The sequence below is a fragment of the Thermobia domestica genome, chromosome 11 (genome assembly GCF_964235325.1).
Source record: "Thermobia domestica chromosome 11, izTheDome1.hap1.1, whole genome shotgun sequence".
Classification (NCBI taxonomy): domain Eukaryota; kingdom Metazoa; phylum Arthropoda; class Insecta; order Zygentoma; family Lepismatidae; genus Thermobia; species Thermobia domestica.
The window spans coordinates 129,203,295-129,222,208 of NC_137464.1; the positions used below are offsets into that span (position 1 = coordinate 129,203,295).

Genomic DNA, 18,914 nt, shown 5'->3' on the forward strand with positions numbered 1-18,914 from the left:
TATGAACAATTTAAATTTCGGGGCCAACTTGACGTCAAGTTGGCCCCGCTTTCTTCCCTAATTCAGATAGAATGGATTTTATAACGTCAAACGTTTGTGCTACATTAGTGCTGGTTAGTGCCCAAATTTCGCCGTTAGTGCTGTTCAAATAACGCCGTTAGAACCAAATTAATTAGCGTCAAGTTGGCCCCGCTTTTTTTCCCTAATTCAGATAGAATAGATTTTCTAATAGGAAACGTTAGTGCTATGTTAGTGCAGGTTAGTGCCCAAATCTGAGCGTTAGTGCTATTCAAGTAACGCCGGTATAACGAATTAATTAGCGTCAAGTTGGCCCCGCCTTTTTTCCATAATTGAGATAAAATGGATTTTCTAACGTCAAACGTTAGTGCTACGTTAGTGCTGGTTAGTGCCCAAATTTTAACCTTAGTGCTGTTCAAATAACGCCGTTATAACGAATTAATTAGCGTCAAGTTGGCCCCGCCTTTTTTCCCTAATTGAGATAGAATGGATTTTCTAACGTCAAACATTAGTGCTACGTTAGTGCTGATTAGTGCCCAAATTTCACCGTTAGTGCTGTTCAAATAACGCCGTTATAACGAATTAATTAGCGTCAAGTTGGCCCCGCCTTTTTTCCCTAATTGAGATAGAATGGATTTTCTGACGTCAAACGTTAGTGCTACGTTAGTGCTGGTCAGTGCCCAAATTCCGCCGTTAGTGCTCTTCAAATAACGCCGTTATAACAAAATTAATTAGCGTCAAGTTGCCCCGCTTTTTTCCCTAATTGAGATAGAATGGATTTTCTGACGACAAACATTAGTGCTACGTTATTGTTGGTTAGTGCCCAAATTTCACCGTTAGTGCTGTTCAAATAACGCCGTTATAACGAATTAATTAGCGTCAAGTAGGCCCCGTCTTTTTTCCCTAATTGAGATACAATGGATTTTCTGACGTCAAACGTTAGTAGTACGTTAGTACTGGTTAGTGCCCAAATTTCACCGTTAGTACTGTTCAAATAACGCCGTTATAACGAAATTAATTAGCGTCAAATTGGCGCCGCCTTTTTTCCCTAATTGAGATAGAATGGATTTTCTAACATCAAACGTACATGCTACGTTAGTGCTGGTTAGTGCCCAAATTTCAACGTTAGTGCTGTTCAAATAACTCCGTTATAACGAATTAATTAGCGTCAAGTTGGCCCCGCCTTTTTCCGCTAATTGAGATAGAATGGATTTTCTAGTGCCAAACGTTAGTGCTACGTTAGTGCTGGTTAGTGCCCAAATTTCACTTAGTGCTGCTCAAATAACGCCGTTATAACGAATTAATTAGCGTCAAATTGGCCCCGTCTTTTTCCCTTATTGAGATATAAATCGATTTTCTAATACCAAACGCTAGTTTTACGTTAGTGCTGGTTAGTGCCCAAATTTCACCGTTAGTGCTGTTCAAATAATGCCGTTATAACGAAATTAATAAGCGTCAAATTGGCCGCGCCGTCTTTCCCTAATTGATATAGTAAGGATTTTCTAATGCCAAACGCTAGTGCTACGCTAGTGCTGGTTAGTGCTGTTCAAATAGCGCCGTCATAACGAAATTAGCGTCAAATTGGCCCCACCTTTTTCCCTTATTGAGATATAAATCGATTTTCTAATACCAAACGCTAGTTTTACGTTAGTGCTGGTTAGTGCCCAAATTTCACCGTTAGTGCTGTTCAAATAATGCCATTATAACGAAATTAATTAGCGTCAAATTGGCCGCGCCGTCTTTCCCTAATTGAGATAGTAAGGATTTTCTAATGCCAAACGCTAGTGCTACGTTAGTGCTGGTTAGTGCTGTTCAAATAGCGCCGTCATAACGAAATTAGCGTCAAATTGGCCCCGCCTTTTTTCCTAATTGAGATAGAATTGATTTTCTAATGCCAAATGCTAGTGCTACGTTAGTGCTGGTTAGTGCTCAAATGTAAACGTTAGTGCTGTTCAAATGACGCCGTTATAACGAATTAATTAGCGTCAAGTTGGCTCCGCCTTTTTCCGCTAATTGAGATAGAGTGGATTTTCTAATGCCAAACGTCAGTGCTACTTTAGAGCTGGTTAATGTTCAAATTTAATCGTTAGTGCTGTTGAAATAACGCCGTTATAACGAAATTAATTAACGTTAAGTTGGTCCGGTTTTGTTCCTTATTTGAGGTAGAATTTTTATAATGCCAAGCGTTTGTGCTATGTTAGAACTTGGTCGTGCTTCCATATGTTCTATAGTTGTGATGAAATTTCACGTCAGAGAACTTGGCCTCCACCTGAGGCATTAACAATAAAATTAGTGTCAATTGTTGGTTCATCTTAGTGTACAACCCCTAACGTTAGTTCTTCATTAGTGTACATGCTACAAGTAAAAGAAAACCTTCATGGCTCTAACTTCACGTTGGCCTCCACTTCAAGCGCTAGCTGAATAATTAGTCATTCGTTAATGCACCGTCAGTGCGTGTAGAAAATACTAATCGTTTCGTTAATGTTTCAATATTAGTGTAGTTATGGGAATCACATTTCAGGAGACTTCCCTAAAGAAATGCATGAGTAATTTTTCATTGCGTCAAATTCCCGGTAAATTCAAAAGCACTTATGATCTATTTTAGTGCAATCGTTAGTGCTTCTTAGTGTACGAACCCCTAATGTTAGTTCTTCATTAGTGTTGGTTGTACAAGTAAAGCACCTCTGGAGGGCTAGCGTGAACTTTGCCCCGATTTTAGGAACTAACGAAGAAATTAATGACATTCGTTAGTGCATCGTTAATGCTTCTAGAAAACTGTGATATTTTCGTTAGTGCTCACTATTAGTGAGGTTATGGCTAATTACATGTCACGAAACTTCCATAACAAATACATGGGTAATTTCTGATTCCGTCAAACTCCCGCCAAATTCGAGAGCACTAATGCTCTGTTCTAATGCGATCAGTAGTACATCATTGGTGCGTTTTGGTGCATCAACACCTAACGTTACTTGTTCATTAGTGTAGGTGCTAGAAGTAAAACATATTTGGAGGGCCAGTGTGAACTTAGCCTCCCATTTAAACACTAATGAATAAATTATTGTCATTCGTTAGTGCATCGTTAGTGTTTCTTGAAATCTCTGATAGTTTCGTTAGTACTGCATTATTAGTGTAGTTATGGATAATTTCTGATTGCGATAAATTCCCGCCAAATTCAAGAGCGCTAATGATCTCCTTTTGTGTAATCGTCAGTGCATCTTTAGTGCTTCTTTGTACAGCAACCCCTAACGTTAGTGCTCATTGGTGTATGTAGGTGCTACAAGTAAAAACCCTTTGGGATCAAGTTGACATTGCCCGTACTTCAAGCACAAACGAAAAAATACTGCCGTTTGTAGTGCATCGTTAGTGCTTATTAATGCACCAAACACTAACGTAAGTGCTTATGAGTGTAAGCTCTAGAACCAAAACAACTGTAGGGATTAGTGGGGCCAAAACCTTCTGCCCCACTTCTAGCACTCACAAAAAGGTAGTGCCATTCGTTAGTGGATTGTTCCTGTTTTTTAGTGCACAAACTCTTAACGTTAGTGCTTCATTAGTGGAGGCTCTAAAGCCAAAACATGATAGTATGTAATTACACTCTGGTCGCCATTTCAAACACTAACGAAAAAATTAGCGCCATTCGTTATTGCATCGTTGGTGCAGAGGCGGCCTTAGTAGTATGCGGGGCCCCGGGCAGGGGGTTCGGTAGGCGAAGCCCCCCCTCCGAAGCCAGGAAACATAGGTGAAATTTTTGAGGGGGTAAGGGGTTCTTATGGCATGGGGGTCGATATAACTTACGACATTAATGATTCGGAAACATTTTACATGCATGCAAGATCAACAAACTAGAACACATAATAAAACTATCACTGACTTACGAAGCAGCTGCTTTGACGGTCACAGACGGAAGTCCACTTTTCTGGCTTTTCGCTGTGCAAAATCGTTGATAAGTTCCTCGTAGTCCATTGTTGAGGCAACTTCCTTTTCGATGGACAAAATAGCTAAACCGCACAATCTGCTTTGCGACATTGTTGATCGTAGATAGTTTTTGATAAGTTTCAACTTCGAAAAGCTTCTTTACGCGCTGGAAACTGTCACAGGAATTGTCAACATAATTCTGTATGAAATAACGATGTTGGGAAATGAATCTCGAATGGGCCAAACGTACTGAAGACACTCTTGGGCGGCATTGATGTTATCAGGAAGCATTTCTCGAAAAATCTTCAATTCTGCGCACAAGTCAATTCCGTCTAAATCGCGTGAATCTTCTGCGCGTAACATGTTGTCCAAATCCATGCAGCACTTTAACAAATAATCGTCGTTCAACGACCGCAAACCCTTCAAGTTGTACAGAAATCCAAAGATTGAAGCATACTCTTCCAGTTGTTCGAATCTTTTTTCCATTGAGGTAAGTGCTTGATCCACTATCCATAAGAAATATCCTGTTCTGAAGGATTCCTCCGGCGAAGATATTTCTTCGTCGTTACCCTCATAATCGAATTGTTTTTTCTTGCATCTGACTCTTCGTTCCTTGAATTTCTGAGCTACGTTCATTTCGGACGCAATTTCCTTTGCTGCGATCATAGCATCGGAGAATCCGGTTTCCCGGTACTTTCTCAAGAAAGTAACAAGGCCTTTGATTTGCTGTATTGCTACATCGAGCTGCATGTCAGCTGATTGCAAAGTTTTGCTGACAGCATTCACAGCAAATAAAATGTCATACCATATGATTAAGCTCAGAACAAACTCGAAGCTTTCGAGCTCATAATTTGCAAGACATTCGGCTTCACTTTTTACTAGCGGATCATTGGCGGTATCTGCGACAGTCAACAGTGCCTCTTTGACTTCTTTCGTCTGATAACGCAGCGCTTTCACACTTTCCAGGCGGCACTCCCACCGCGTTTCTGAAAGTGATTTTGTAGTCATGAAAGGCCAAAATTTTCCACCTTTCAGCCGAGGCAGCAAAGCATTTATATATTCTATGTATGACACCAAAAAACGTCACTGCTTGGGAGTTGCATTTAGCCATGTCTCCTAAAACAAGGTTCAAATTATGGCAGCCACACGGAGTGTAAAATGCTCGACTGTTCATGCGAAGAATGTGCGCTTGAACTCCTTGGTATTTTCCCTTCATGTTCGCACCATTGTCGTACCCCTGGCCACGACAATCGGCGATGTCCAGACCGAGGTTCGCCAGTGCGGCAAGAAGAGCTTCAGACAACCCCTTTCCTGTTGCGTTGTCCACATTCAGAAATTCGATGAAGTGCTCCATCACCTTCACTTCCGGATCTGATACGTCCACAAAACGCAATATTAGGGACTAACTCTTTGTGGCTAACATCAGGCGTGCAGTCAAGGATGACAGCAAAATATTTAGCAAGTTTCACTTTATTAATAATTTTCCCCTTTACTTCTGACGCCATCAGGTCGATAAGCTCGTTTTGGATCCTATGCCCGAGGTAATGGTCGTGAGCCTCGTCGTTTTAATTCGGCGGAGATGTTCTTGCATGGTTGGATCGAATTTGGCCAGCATCTCAACTAAGCCTAAAAACTGACCATTGTTCGGCGCATAAAGTTTCTCCGTTCTTCCACGAAATGCGCTGTTGTTTTCGGCAAGGTACTGTACAAATGCTAGAATTCTTGTTAACACTGCGCGCCAATGCAGCTTTTCTTTTCTAATTCGTTCTAGCATCATGTTATCTATTGCGCTACCATTGGACATTCTCCGAGCTGATTCCAACCACGCTGTCATGCACTTAACGTGATTTACAGAAACTTCGTGGTGCTGAAGTTTATCGCCAAGATGCTTCCAGTCGCAGCAGCCTTCGTTTGCTAACTGGCCTCTAGTAGCTGTCGTGCCAAACAACTTACAAGGAAAGCAAAATACTCTGTCTTTGATCTTCGAATAACTTAGCCATCGCCTATCCACTGTTTCTCCGTTCGGCATCCTCCGTGTAAAGAAATTGTTCGAAAAATGTCTGTTACTTTCGTCCTTTGGGTATTCACAGTCACTTAGCCTGATTGGACCCTTCTCCACTAAAATGTCACGCACTTCACTGTTAATATGTTTCCAATTACCTGGATCGTATATGTCCTCGAACAGTGTGCTCGTCGTTTGAAGAGTGTCAGAAGTATGCAGAGGAATGGTCGCGCTTTCACAGGAGAAGTCACTTTCTGGGTCTGTTGCAACAACGTTGTCCCCAGAGAATTGTACCAAGTTTTCATTGTTGCTTGTGGGACAACAGGGCGTAGAAACAGTTTTGTTGCCGGCTAGTTTTTCTTCGTCGGACGCAAAACTTGGTATCACAACCTGGTCTGTCGCATCACACCGGTCGCTCACAGTCACAGACAAATCATCATCCGTGTTCTCAAGTTTTTGGTGTTGATCCTCTGATTTTACCGCTACAACAAACTTGTCCAAAGATCCCTTTTGCTTCTGAATGAAATCTTCTTTATATTTCCGTTTCTTGGCTTTCGCAGCCCCACTTTCGTATTTACGGAATTTGTCTCTGTCTCTGCCACTCATGATGGTCACTTATTCTTTGCCCAATAAACGAATAATCGGAAGACACTCACGCACTAACCATAATATTACGTATCCACATCTCACTACGACTGCGCGGTCCGAATTCCGAAGCCAAACTGATTGTGAGGTGCTACACAAGGCGTGCAATAGGAGCTATTTCTTGGAAGCGATGACTCAGAGGTTTTCCGTAGCAACAGGACCACTCTTCTGACCCAAAAGCAACAAACAACATGACTTCTCACTCTATTTCGACAACAAAGAAAAGTTGAGATAAGGCCATTTAGAGTCACGTGCATGGTATTAGCGTCGCCTTGTCTGCTGACCCATTGTTAATCCGAAACTCAAGGGCGTAATTATTACGGTACTTTAAAACCAAAAATATCATGCTAAACACTTTCATAGTAATGGTGTAGATTTCGAGAATTTAAGGGTTCTAAAAGTAAAATATTGAGTAAGAAGTTCTGGTTTATGAAAACTGGTTTCCGAAGAAATCCACCACACCGTATTATTGGCCAAAGTATTCACTTAACTCTAAGCTACGGTACATTAGAATGTTGCAAAGGCCCCGCATATTTGAGCTGACTGTGACAAGAGAATATCCTATCGCGGGGCCTGGGGCGGATGCCCCAGTCGCCACCCCTAAAGGCCGCCTCTGGTTGGTGCTTCTAGGAAACACTAATAGTTTTGCTAGTACTTCACTATTAGAGTAGATATGGCCAATTGCATGTCACGAAACTCCCATGAGAAATACATTGGGAATTTTTCATTGGCTCAAATTTTGGTCAAATTCAAAACCACTGATGATCTCTTTTAGTGCAATTGTTATTGCTTCGTTAGTGCTTCTTAGAGCACCAACTCCCAACATTAATGCTTCAATAGGTTGGACGCTGGAAGCGAAAAGCGTTAGCCCTTAAGAAAGCACTAACGATGAAACCTAGTGAAATCGATAGTGCATCGTTAGTATTTCTAGAAAACTCTAAGAGTTTCATTAGTGCTGCGCTATTACTGTAGATATGGCCAATTTTATGTCTCAAAGCTGCCATAAGAAATACATGGGCAAATTTTTATTGTCTCAAACTTCCACCAAATTCAAATGCACTAATAATCTCTTCTAGTAAAATCTTTAATGCTTCGTTAGTGCTTCTTGGAGCATTAACTCCCAACATTAATTGTTTAATAGTTTGAATGCCAGAAGGAAAAACTTTGGGAGGTCTAAATACATGTTAGTTTCCCGAGAAAGCACTAACGATGAAACGCAGTGCATCGGTCGTGCTTCTAGAAAACATTAATAGTTTCGTTAGTGCTTCACTAGTAGCTAGTGTAGAATGGCAAATTATATCATGAAACTCCCATAAAAAATACATCGGGAATTTTTCATTGAGTCAAATTATCACCAAATTCAAAAGTAGTAATGATCTCTTCTAGTGTAATCGTTTGTGTTTTCTAGTGCACCAATTCCGAAAACTAGTGGTTCTTGTCGTGAATGCTTTTGTGCGGAGGGGCTAGTCCTAGCGTGTAGTTAGCTTTCCCCAAGTTTCACCTTTTAGCATCCATACAATTGGAGCACTAATATTATGAGTTCTGCAATAAAACCTCCTAATGTAATAGTTACCATTACACTATATATGTTCATTAGTGCTTTTAAATTTGGCGGGAATTTTACAAACTGGAAAATGCCACTTGTCTAAATTTAGATTCGCACGCATCTGAATTACTACCAAAACAGTTCACATGGTTAGGGCTTCGTTCACTAAACACTAACATTAGTGCTATGTGAGTCTAGGAATTATTAGTGACTACCTCTCGTGGGACTAAATTGAAATTTATTGAACTCTACAATAATTGTCCTACAAAGGTGGAATATAAACATCAAAAGTTAGTGCATCGTTAGGGAACCGGTCAAAACCCCCACACTCAAGAAATGTCAAAACGCCCACACAAACGGTCATAACCCCCACACAAATGGACAAATCTCCCAAACGCACGAACGGTCAAAACCCCCACAGCCAAAACCCCCACACTCAAGAAATGTCAAAACGCCCACACGATCGGTCATAACCCCCACACAAATGGACAAATCTCCCAATTACACGAACGGTCATAACCCTCACAGCCAAAACCCCCACACTGGTAGACGGTCATAACCTCCAACGGTCATAACTCCCACACAAATGGACAAAACAGCCACACATAGCAACGGTCACAATCCCCACATAAATGGACAAAACCCCCACACAAATGGACATAACACCCACATGCAGAAATAGTCACAACTGCCACACAAATTGACAAAACCCCCATACTCATATATTGCCCTTGTACTTTTTAATAACATTTTTTATTCCACTTAAACTGATGTTGCAACTATTCTTCTTGGAGACGTGAAATGACGATCATATCAGAGTGTGGGGGATTTGTCCGATTTTGTGGGAGTTTTGTCCATTTATGTGGGGATTATGACCGTTGCTATGTGTGGCTGTTTTGTCCATTTGTGTGGGGGTTATGACCGATTGTGTGGGCGTTTTGACATTTCTTGAGTGTGGGGGTTTTGGCTGTGGGGGGTTTGACCGTTCGTGCGTTTGGGAGATTTGTCCATTTGTGTGGGGGTTATGACCGTTTGTGTGGGTGTTTTGACATTTCTTGAGTGTGGGGGTTTTGGCTGTGGGGGTTTTGACCTAGACCCCATCGTTATTGCCTGCCGAAACATCAAGCACTAACGTTAGTGCTCTCATAGAATAGGAATTATAAGTGAATAACTCGCTCGGGACTAATTTAGTGTTATCGAATTTTACAATAATCGTCCCATACAGGTTCAGTAAACGTCAAAGGTTAGTGCATCGTTAGTGCTCCAAAAGATACTAAACATTACCATTACTGCTATCGTAGTTTACAAGTTATTAATGAACAACTCGGGCGGGGCTAACTTTAAATCTTTCAATTTTTATACAATTTTACGCTAATTGTCAGACAGAAATGAGACAAAACCAGAGGTTAGTGCTCCATAAACTCAACACTAACGTTAGTGCTATCTCAATTTAGAAGTTATTAATGAATAACTCGCGCGAGGCTAAATTTAAATTTATCGAATTTTACAATAATTGTCAATCAAAAGGTAGTGTAATCGCTAAATATTAGTGTTTTATTAGTGCTCTAAACATAGTAAGCACTGACGATAACGATATAGTTTAAGAGTTATTAGTGAATAACTCGGACGAAATTAAATTAAAATTTATTGAATTTTACATTGATTGTGTAAAAGTTGAAAAACCTGATTTTATCCCTGCCGAGTTATTTATTAATAACTCCTAAACTGTGATGGCACTGACGTTAGTGATTAGTGTATTATGGAGCACCAACAGTGCACTAAGCTTTGGTGGTTATCCACCTTTGTGGAACAATTAGAGTAAAATTCGATTAATTTAAATTCAGTCCTGCCTGAAGTATTCATGAAATTACAACGACAGTGCTTAGTGTTTTATAGAGCTCTAGAAATGCACTAAGCTCTGTATTAGTCTCACTTTTGTGGGACAATTGTGTAAATGAAAAATCTAATGTGAATCTAAATTAGTGTAAAATGAATAGCCTCGCTTGAGTTCTTCATTAACAACCACTAAAATGAGATAGTACAACGTTAGTACCTAGTTTTTTAGTTTTTCTTTTTTGACTGCTAAGGATGCGCTAACCTTCAGTTTTTGTCGTACCTTTGTGAAACAGAGTAAAATTCGATAATTTTAAATTCTGTTATTCATTGGTAACTCCTAAACTATGATAGCACTAACGTTAGTGTTTTGAGTTTTATGTAGCACTAACAATGTACTCATCTTTAGAGTTTGTTCTGTCTTTATGGGGAAATTAGTGTAAAATTCAGTAAGTTTCAATACTGTACCATCCGTGTAATTCAATAATAACTCCTAAATTATGACAACACTAACAATAGTGCTTACTGTTTAATGGAGGTCCAACAATACACTGACTAATGTAGTTGATCTTGTTTCTATCTGACAATAAATGTAAAATTCTACAAAAACTGAAAGATCTAAAGTTAGCCCCGCACGAGTTATTCATCAATAACTCCCAAACTATGATAGCACTAACTTTAGGGATTAAATATCACTACCGTTAGGACTTTTTGGAGTACTAACGATGTACAAAAATTCGACGTTTATTCTACCTTTGCGAGACAATTATTGTAAAGTTCGATAAACTTAAATTTAGTGCTGAGTGAGTTATGCACTTATATAACTCCTAAAATATGCTAGCACTAACTTTAGGGCCTACTGTGTCATAAAGCTCTAACAATGCACTAACCGCTTGTGTTAGTTCCACTTTTGTGGCACACCTATAAAATTGTGCGAAAGTTGAAAAATCTAAACTTAGAACTGCCCTAGTTATTCATTAATAACTTTTAAAGTACTATGGTACTAAGGTAAGTGGTTAGTGCACTAATGTGCACTAAAGAAGCTGTAAATATGTAAAAAAAATAGTAGCATTTGAGAACCGTGCGGGGTTAATTTTACGGACATAGCATTTTTCATTTTGTAAAATTAAGGCCAAATTTAAAAGCACTAATGACGACGTGTATTGTAATGGTTACTACTTCGTTAATAGGTCTTATTGCAGAACTCCCAACATTAGTGCTTCAACAGTATGGACGCTATAAAATAAAACTTAGGGGATGCTAACTACACGCTAGCTCTTCCCTACAAAAACATTCACAATGAGAGGCTCTAATGTTCGGACTTGGTGCACTAGCAACCACTAGCGATGCACTAACGATTGCACTAGAAGAGATCATTACTGCTTTTGAACTTGGCGAGAATTTAAGTAGTAAAAAAATTAACGTTTTTCTTTTGGAAGTTTCGTGACATATAAATGGCTATATCTACAACAATAACGAAGTACTAACGAAACTATTAGCGTTTTAAGAAGCAGTAACGATGCACTAAGAAATTCCACTATTTTCTCCGTTAGTGCCCAAAGTGGGGCTTATAGGGTAATTACTCCCTATCATTGATTTGGTTCTAGAGAATACACTAATGAAGCACTAACGTCATTGGTTGGCGCACTAAGAAGCAATATCGACGCACTAATGAAGGCACTGATTTTTCGTTACTGCTTGAAGTGAAAGCAGCGTGAACTTACCTCCCCAAAGTTTTTTACTTGTAGCATCTACACTGAAAAAGCACTAACGTTATTGGTTGGTTCACTAAGAAGCACTAACGATGCACTAACGAGTACAATAAAAGATGTCATTACTGCTTTTGAATTTGGCGGGAATTTCACGCCATTAGAAAATTGTCCATGCATTTTATCTGGGAGTTTTGGAACTTATAATTTGCTACATCTACACTAATAGTGAAGCATTCACGAAACAATCAGTGTTTTCCAGAAGCCTAACGATGCACTGACGAAAAGCACTGATTTCTTCGTTAGTGCTTAAAGTAGGGATCAAGATCACGCTGACTACATAGGTTTTCCACTTGTTGCAGCGATTCTGATGAAGAACAAACGTTAGGGGATGGTGCACTAAGAAGCTCTAACGATTGCACTAGAAGAAGTCATTAGTACTTTTGAATTTGCCGGGAATTTCACGCAGTGAAAAATTCCCCATGTATTTCTTAAGGGAGTTTCGTGATATATAATTGGCTATATCTGCACGAGTAGTAAAGCATTTACGAAACTATTAGTGTTTCCTAAAAGCACCAACGATGCACAAACGAATGGCACGATTTTTTCATTAATGCATAGTGTGGAGAGATCAGCGAGGACCATTGCTTTGGCTCTAAAACCTACACTAATGAAACACTAACGTTAGTGGTTAGTGCAGTAAGAAGCACTGAGGCTGCACTAACGAATGGCACTAATTATTTCGATAGTCCTTAAAGTGAGCCCAGCACCAATTTGAAACCCTAAAGTTGTTTTACTTGTAGCATGTACACTAACGAAGCACTAAGGTTAGAGGTTGCTGCACTAAGTAGCACTAACGACGCAATAATGATTGACACTAATTTTATCGTTAATGCGTTAAGTGGAGACGCAAAGTTCATGGACATGCAATTTCAACACCACTAACGGACAAAATGAAGCACGACCAAGCACAACAATCAAGCACAAACTGTTTGCATTAAATATAAAATTCTATCTCAATTAGGGAAGAAAAGCGGGGCCAGCTTGACGCTAATTAATTTTGTTATAACGGCGTTATTTGAAGAGTACTAACGGCGAAATTTGGGCACTAACTAGCACTAACGTTTCACGCTAGAAAATCCATTCTATCTGAATTAGGGAATAAAAGCGGGGCCAACTTGACGCTAATTAATTCGTTATAACGTCGTTATTTGAACAACACTAACGGTGAAATTTGGGCACTAACTAGCACTAACGCAGCACTAATGTTTGACGTTAAAAAATCCATTCTATCACAATTAGGGAAAAATGGCGGGGCCAACTTGACGCTAATTAATTCGTTATAACGGCGTTATTTGAACAGCACGAACGTTGAAATTTGGGCACTAACCAGCACTAACGTACTACTAACGTTTGGCGTTAGAAAATCCATTCTATCTCAATTATGGAAAAAAGGCAGGGCCAACTTGACGCTAATTAATTCGTTATAACGGCTTATTTGAACAGCACTAACGGTGAAATTTGGGCACTAACAAGCACTAACGTAGCACTAACGTTTGACGTTAGAAAATCCATTCTATCTCAATTATGGAAAAAAGGCGGGGCCTACTTGACGCTAATTAATTCGTTATAACGTCGTTATTTGAACAGCACTAACGGCGAAATTTGGGCACTAACCAGCACTAACGTAGCACTAACGTTTGAAGTTAGAAAATCCATTCTATCTCAGGGAAAAAAGGCGGGGCCAACTTGACGTTAATTAATTTGGTTATAACGGCGTTATTTGAACAGCACTAACGGCGAAATTTGGGCACTGACCAGCACTAACGTAGCACAAATCTTTGACGTTATAAAATCCATTCTATTTGAATTAGGGAAAAAAGCGGGGCCAGCTTGACGTCAAGTTGGCCCCGAAATTTAAATTGTTCATAACTTTGTTCTTTTGATTGCACAAACGCTGAAATTTGGGCACTAACCAGCACTAACGTAGCACAAACGAATAGCATTATTTATTTTTCTCCGTCCAAAAGTGGTAGGGCCAACTTGATACTAATCAAAAATTCGACGTTTATTCTACCTTTGCGAGACAATTATTGTAAAGTTCGATAAACTTAAATTTAGTGCTGAGTGAGTTATGCACTTATATAACTCCTAAAATATGCTAGCACTAACTTTAGGGCCTACTCCGTCATAGAGCTCTAACAATGCACTAACCGCTTGTGTTAGTTCCACTTTTGTGGCACAACTATAAAATTGTGCGAAAGTTGAAAAATCTAAACTTAGAACTGCCCTAGTTATTCATTAATAACTTTTAAAGTACTATGGTACTAAGGTAAGTGGTTAGTGCACTAATGTGCACTAAAGAAGCTGTAAATATGTAAAAAAAAAATAGTAGCATTTGAGAACCGTGCGGGGTTAATTTTACGGACATAGCATTTTTCATTTTGTAAAATTAAGGCCAAATTTAAAAGCACTAATGACGACGTGTATTGTAATGGTTACTACTTCGTTAATAGGTCTTATTGCAGAACTCCCAACATTAGTGCTTCAACAGTATGGACGCTATAAAATAAAACTTAGGGGATGCTAACTACACGCTAGCTCTTCCCTACAAAAACATTCACAATGAGAGGCTCTAATGTTCGGACTTGGTGCACTAGCAACCACTAGCGATGCACTAACGATTGCACTAGAAGAGATCATTACTGCTTTTGAACTTGGCGAGAATTTAAGTAGTAAAAAAATTAACGTTTTTCTTTTGGAAGTTTCGTGACATATAAATGGCTATATCTACAACAATAACGAAGTACTAACGAAACTATTAGCGTTTTAAGAAGCAGTAACGATGCACTAAGAAATTCCACTATTTTCTCCGTTAGTGCCCAAAGTGGGGCTTATAGGGTAATTACTCCCTATCATTGATTTGGTTCTAGAGAATACACTAATGAAGCACTAACGTCATTGGTTGGCGCACTAAGAAGCAATATCGACGCACTAATGAAGGCACTGATTTTTCGTTACTGCTTGAAGTGAAAGCAGCGTGAACTTACCTCCCCAAAGTTTTTTACTTGTAGCATCTACACTGAAAAAGCACTAACGTTATTGGTTGGTTCACTAAGAAGCACTAACGATGCACTAACGAGTACAATAAAAGATGTCATTACTGCTTTTGAATTTGGCGGGAATTTCACGCCATTAGAAAATTGTCCATGCATTTTATCTGGGAGTTTTGGAACTTATAATTTGCTACATCTACACTAATAGTGAAGCATTCACGAAACAATCAGTGTTTTCCAGAAGCCTAACGATGCACTGACGAAAAGCACTGATTTCTTCGTTAGTGCTTAAAGTAGGGATCAAGATCACGCTGACTACATAGGTTTTCCACTTGTTGCAGCGATTCTGATGAAGAACAAACGTTAGGGGATGGTGCACTAAGAAGCTCTAACGATTGCACTAGAAGAAGTCATTAGTACTTTTGAATTTGCCGGGAATTTCACGCAGTGAAAAATTCCCCATGTATTTCTTAAGGGAGTTTCGTGATATATAATTGGCTATATCTGCACGAGTAGTAAAGCATTTACGAAACTATTAGTGTTTCCTAAAAGCACCAACGATGCACAAACGAATGGCACGATTTTTTCATTAATGCATAGTGTGGAGAGATCAGCGAGGACCATTGCTTTGGCTCTAAAACCTACACTAATGAAACACTAACGTTAGTGGTTAGTGCAGTAAGAAGCACTGAGGCTGCACTAACGAATGGCACTAATTATTTCGATAGTCCTTAAAGTGAGCCCAGCACCAATTTGAAACCCTAAAGTTGTTTTACTTGTAGCATGTACACTAACGAAGCACTAAGGTTAGAGGTTGCTGCACTAAGTAGCACTAACGACGCAATAATGATTGACACTAATTTTATCGTTAATGCGTTAAGTGGAGACGCAAAGTTCATGGACATGCAATTTCAACACCACTAACGGACAAAATGAAGCACGACCAAGCACAACAATCAAGCACAAACTGTTTGCATTAAATATAAAATAGCATGTACGTTTGATGTTAGAAAATCCATTCTATCTCAATTAGGGAGAAAAGGCGGCGCCAATTTGACGCTAATTAATTTCGTTATAACGGCGTTATTTGAACAGTACTAACGGTGAAATTTGGGCACTAACCAGTACTAACGTACTACTAACGTTTGACGTCAGAAAATCCATTGTATCTCAATTAGGGAAGAAAAGCGGGGCCAGCTTGACGCTAATTAATTTTGTTATAACGGCGTTATTTGAAGAGTACTAACGGCGAAATTTGGGCACTAACTAGCACTAACGTAGCACTAACGTTTCACGCTAGAAAATCCATTCTATCTGAATTAGGGAATAAAAGCGGGGCCAACTTGACGCTAATTAATTCGTTATAACGTCGTTATTTGAACAGCACTAACGGTGAAATTTGGGCACTAACCAGCACTAACGCAGCACTAATGTTTGACGTTAAAAAATCCATTCTATCACAATTAGGGAAAAATGGCGGGGCCAACGTGACGCTAATTAATTCGTTATAACGGCGTTATTTGAACAGTACGAACGTTGAAATTTGGGCACTAACCAGCACTAACGTACTACTAACGTTTGGCGTTAGAAAATCCATTCTATCTCAATTATGGAAAAAAGGCAGGGCCAACTTGACGCTAATTAATTCGTTATAACGGCGTTATTTGAACAGCACTAACGGTGAAATTTGGGCACTAACAAGCACTAACGTAGCACTAACGTTTGACGTTAGAAAATCCATTCTATATCAATTATGGAAAAAAGGCGGGGCCTACTTGACGCTAATTAATTCGTTATAACGTCGTTATTTGAACAGCACTAACGGCGAAATTTGGGCACTAACCAGCACTAACGTAGCACTAACGTTTGAAGTTAGAAAATCCATTCTATCTCAGGGAAAAAAGGCGGGGCCAACTTGACGCTAATTAATTTGGTTATAACGGCGTTATTTGAACAGCACTAACGGCGAAATTTGGGCACTGACCAGCACTAACGTAGCACAAACCTTTGACGTTATAAAATCCATTCTATTTGAATTAGGGAAAAAAGCGGGGCCAACTTGACGTCAAGTTGGCCCCGAAATTTAAATTGTTCATAACTTTGTTCTTTTGATTGCACAAACGCTGAAATTTGGGCACTAACCAGCACTAACGTAGCACAAACGAATAGCATTATTTATTTTTCTCCGTCCAAAAGTGGTAGGGCCAACTTGATACTAATCACACAGTATACGTATAAATATCTTTATTTCTCTAGAAATAATAACGCAATTGTTCTGAAACTTGGAAAGCTTATTGGGTATCAATCTAGGTTGTATTTGGTTTAATTCTTGTGTTATTATTTGTAAGGGAACAAGAGCTAAGGCTATGAAATACGCGAAAAAGGGACATTTTTGAGGGAATTTCCCAAAAATCCCTCTGTCGCGGGAAAACTGTACATGACGGAGAAAATCGGAATGCATATACGAATTCAGCGCAAAACGTTCCTGTATGATGAGGTGTTTTCTCTTATGTTACAACAAAAAAGTTAATACTTTTTATCAATATAAGCATCATGTCTCCTACGTTGGGAGCTATCTCTGATTTTAGTATTAAATGTAGTCTTACATATTGCATGCCAGCTCTCAAGTTACGATTTTTGTTTCCGTTCTAAATAAAATTCCCTTACCGTTAACTTGAAATATATTCCTCATATTTCTTTAGTAAGGTTTGGTGGTGGAGGCAGTTTTAAGGTGGAAGTAAATAAAGTATAATGACTAGTAATGATGATTTATTGAAGTTGCTGATTTATCTTTACACACTAATATTATTGGTATGCCATTTCTTGTGTCATATTTTGTGGTCTGAGATATAGGAAGCCATAGTCTACAGATAATAGCTAACCGTTCACTGCTAAGAGAAACATGTGTGAGCCTACTATATTTAATTTTCATAACGTAGTGTTACAGAAATTTATCAAAATTTTATAAGATCAATCATATCGTTTGACAAGAAACCTTTTTCTTGTGCCAACTTTATTTTCTCTGACAAATCCTCTCAAACGTTCAAGGTAGAGTCTGATTGTGAAAAAGTATATTATTTCCATGGCACTTAATAGGCTGAAGCCGAGAAATAAGCTGAGAAAGCCTCCACAGTTTGCTGAAAGACAAAACAGAAATAAATCTCTCAGGTTACATTAAAGAAAACCATAAATCAAAGTATTACGCATAAATTATCTTAGTATCAACACTATAGAAATTGGCATAATTAGCATACAATGGAGAAACAAGTTAGAAACTGCAAACGCGACTCCGGAAATTGCGCCAAAACGATTTATTTGTACTTGTCGTTGGGTAATGCATGTTATTCATGCTCGAGTAGCATGAAATCGTCATATGAAATCGTCACATATGAACTGCATTGCCAACCTAAGAGTCCAAGCGCTCCATATGATACCAAGCGCTCGAAAATCCCAGTGTATTTTAGTAAATATCTTTAAAATTAGTCTAGGGACCACCCATAGGTCCTGTTGGATCGAAAAGGTCGAGAAAATATTATTACTGGATTTTGTGAGTTTTTTTTTTTTTTTTTTTTGTCAATATGGCCGCCAAGGCCAAAGGTAGGCAAAAGTTACATTTAAGGTCATTGCGTCGAATATGCGCCCCGGGTCTGCTTCCGACAGAAAACAGGAAAAGAAAAATGGGAAAGTCACAAACACTTAAAATTTTGCACTGCAGAGACATTCATCATCGGCAGCTCATAACAAAAGGAATTACTGTAATGTCTATAATGGATACTTTTACGCAGAAGAAAATGGACAAGAATGGATACAGGGTATCAGATACGCACTGTGGTATCATGTTTCGTGCGTATCTGCCCAAGACATGATCTCCTTCGTCTGTGATTAGTGTCACAAATAAGATAGTTTTACCTCTTATGATAGTATTTTGTTTGTAAGTGTTCAATTCATGTTATACTAACACAAGAGTTTATAGACAGTACAGATGCTCCACTCCTATGTTTGAAGTAACAATACTTGAAAGAAGGAGTTTTAACTAGTTTATATTTATTAAAACAAGGAAAGTACTTCAGAGGTAACAAAAAGATTGTTTTTGTGTTACAAAGAGAGAAAAATAAAATTACGTTTACTTTCATGAAAATTTCTCCATAATTTCTTGGTATTTTCATAATGTAAGTTCGTAGTATTGCTTC

General features: G+C 38.9%; 1 protein-coding gene across 1 annotated transcript; it reads right to left on the reverse strand.

The window, feature by feature from the left end:
• Positions 1-4,092: 4,092 nt before the first annotated feature.
• On the reverse strand, positions 4,093-4,683 carry LOC145665276 (uncharacterized). The gene has a single exon (XM_081732570.1). The coding sequence runs from the start codon at positions 4,681-4,683 to the stop codon at positions 4,093-4,095; it is 591 nt and encodes a 196-aa protein (XP_081588696.1).
• Between the last annotated feature and the right edge of the window lie 14,231 nt (positions 4,684-18,914).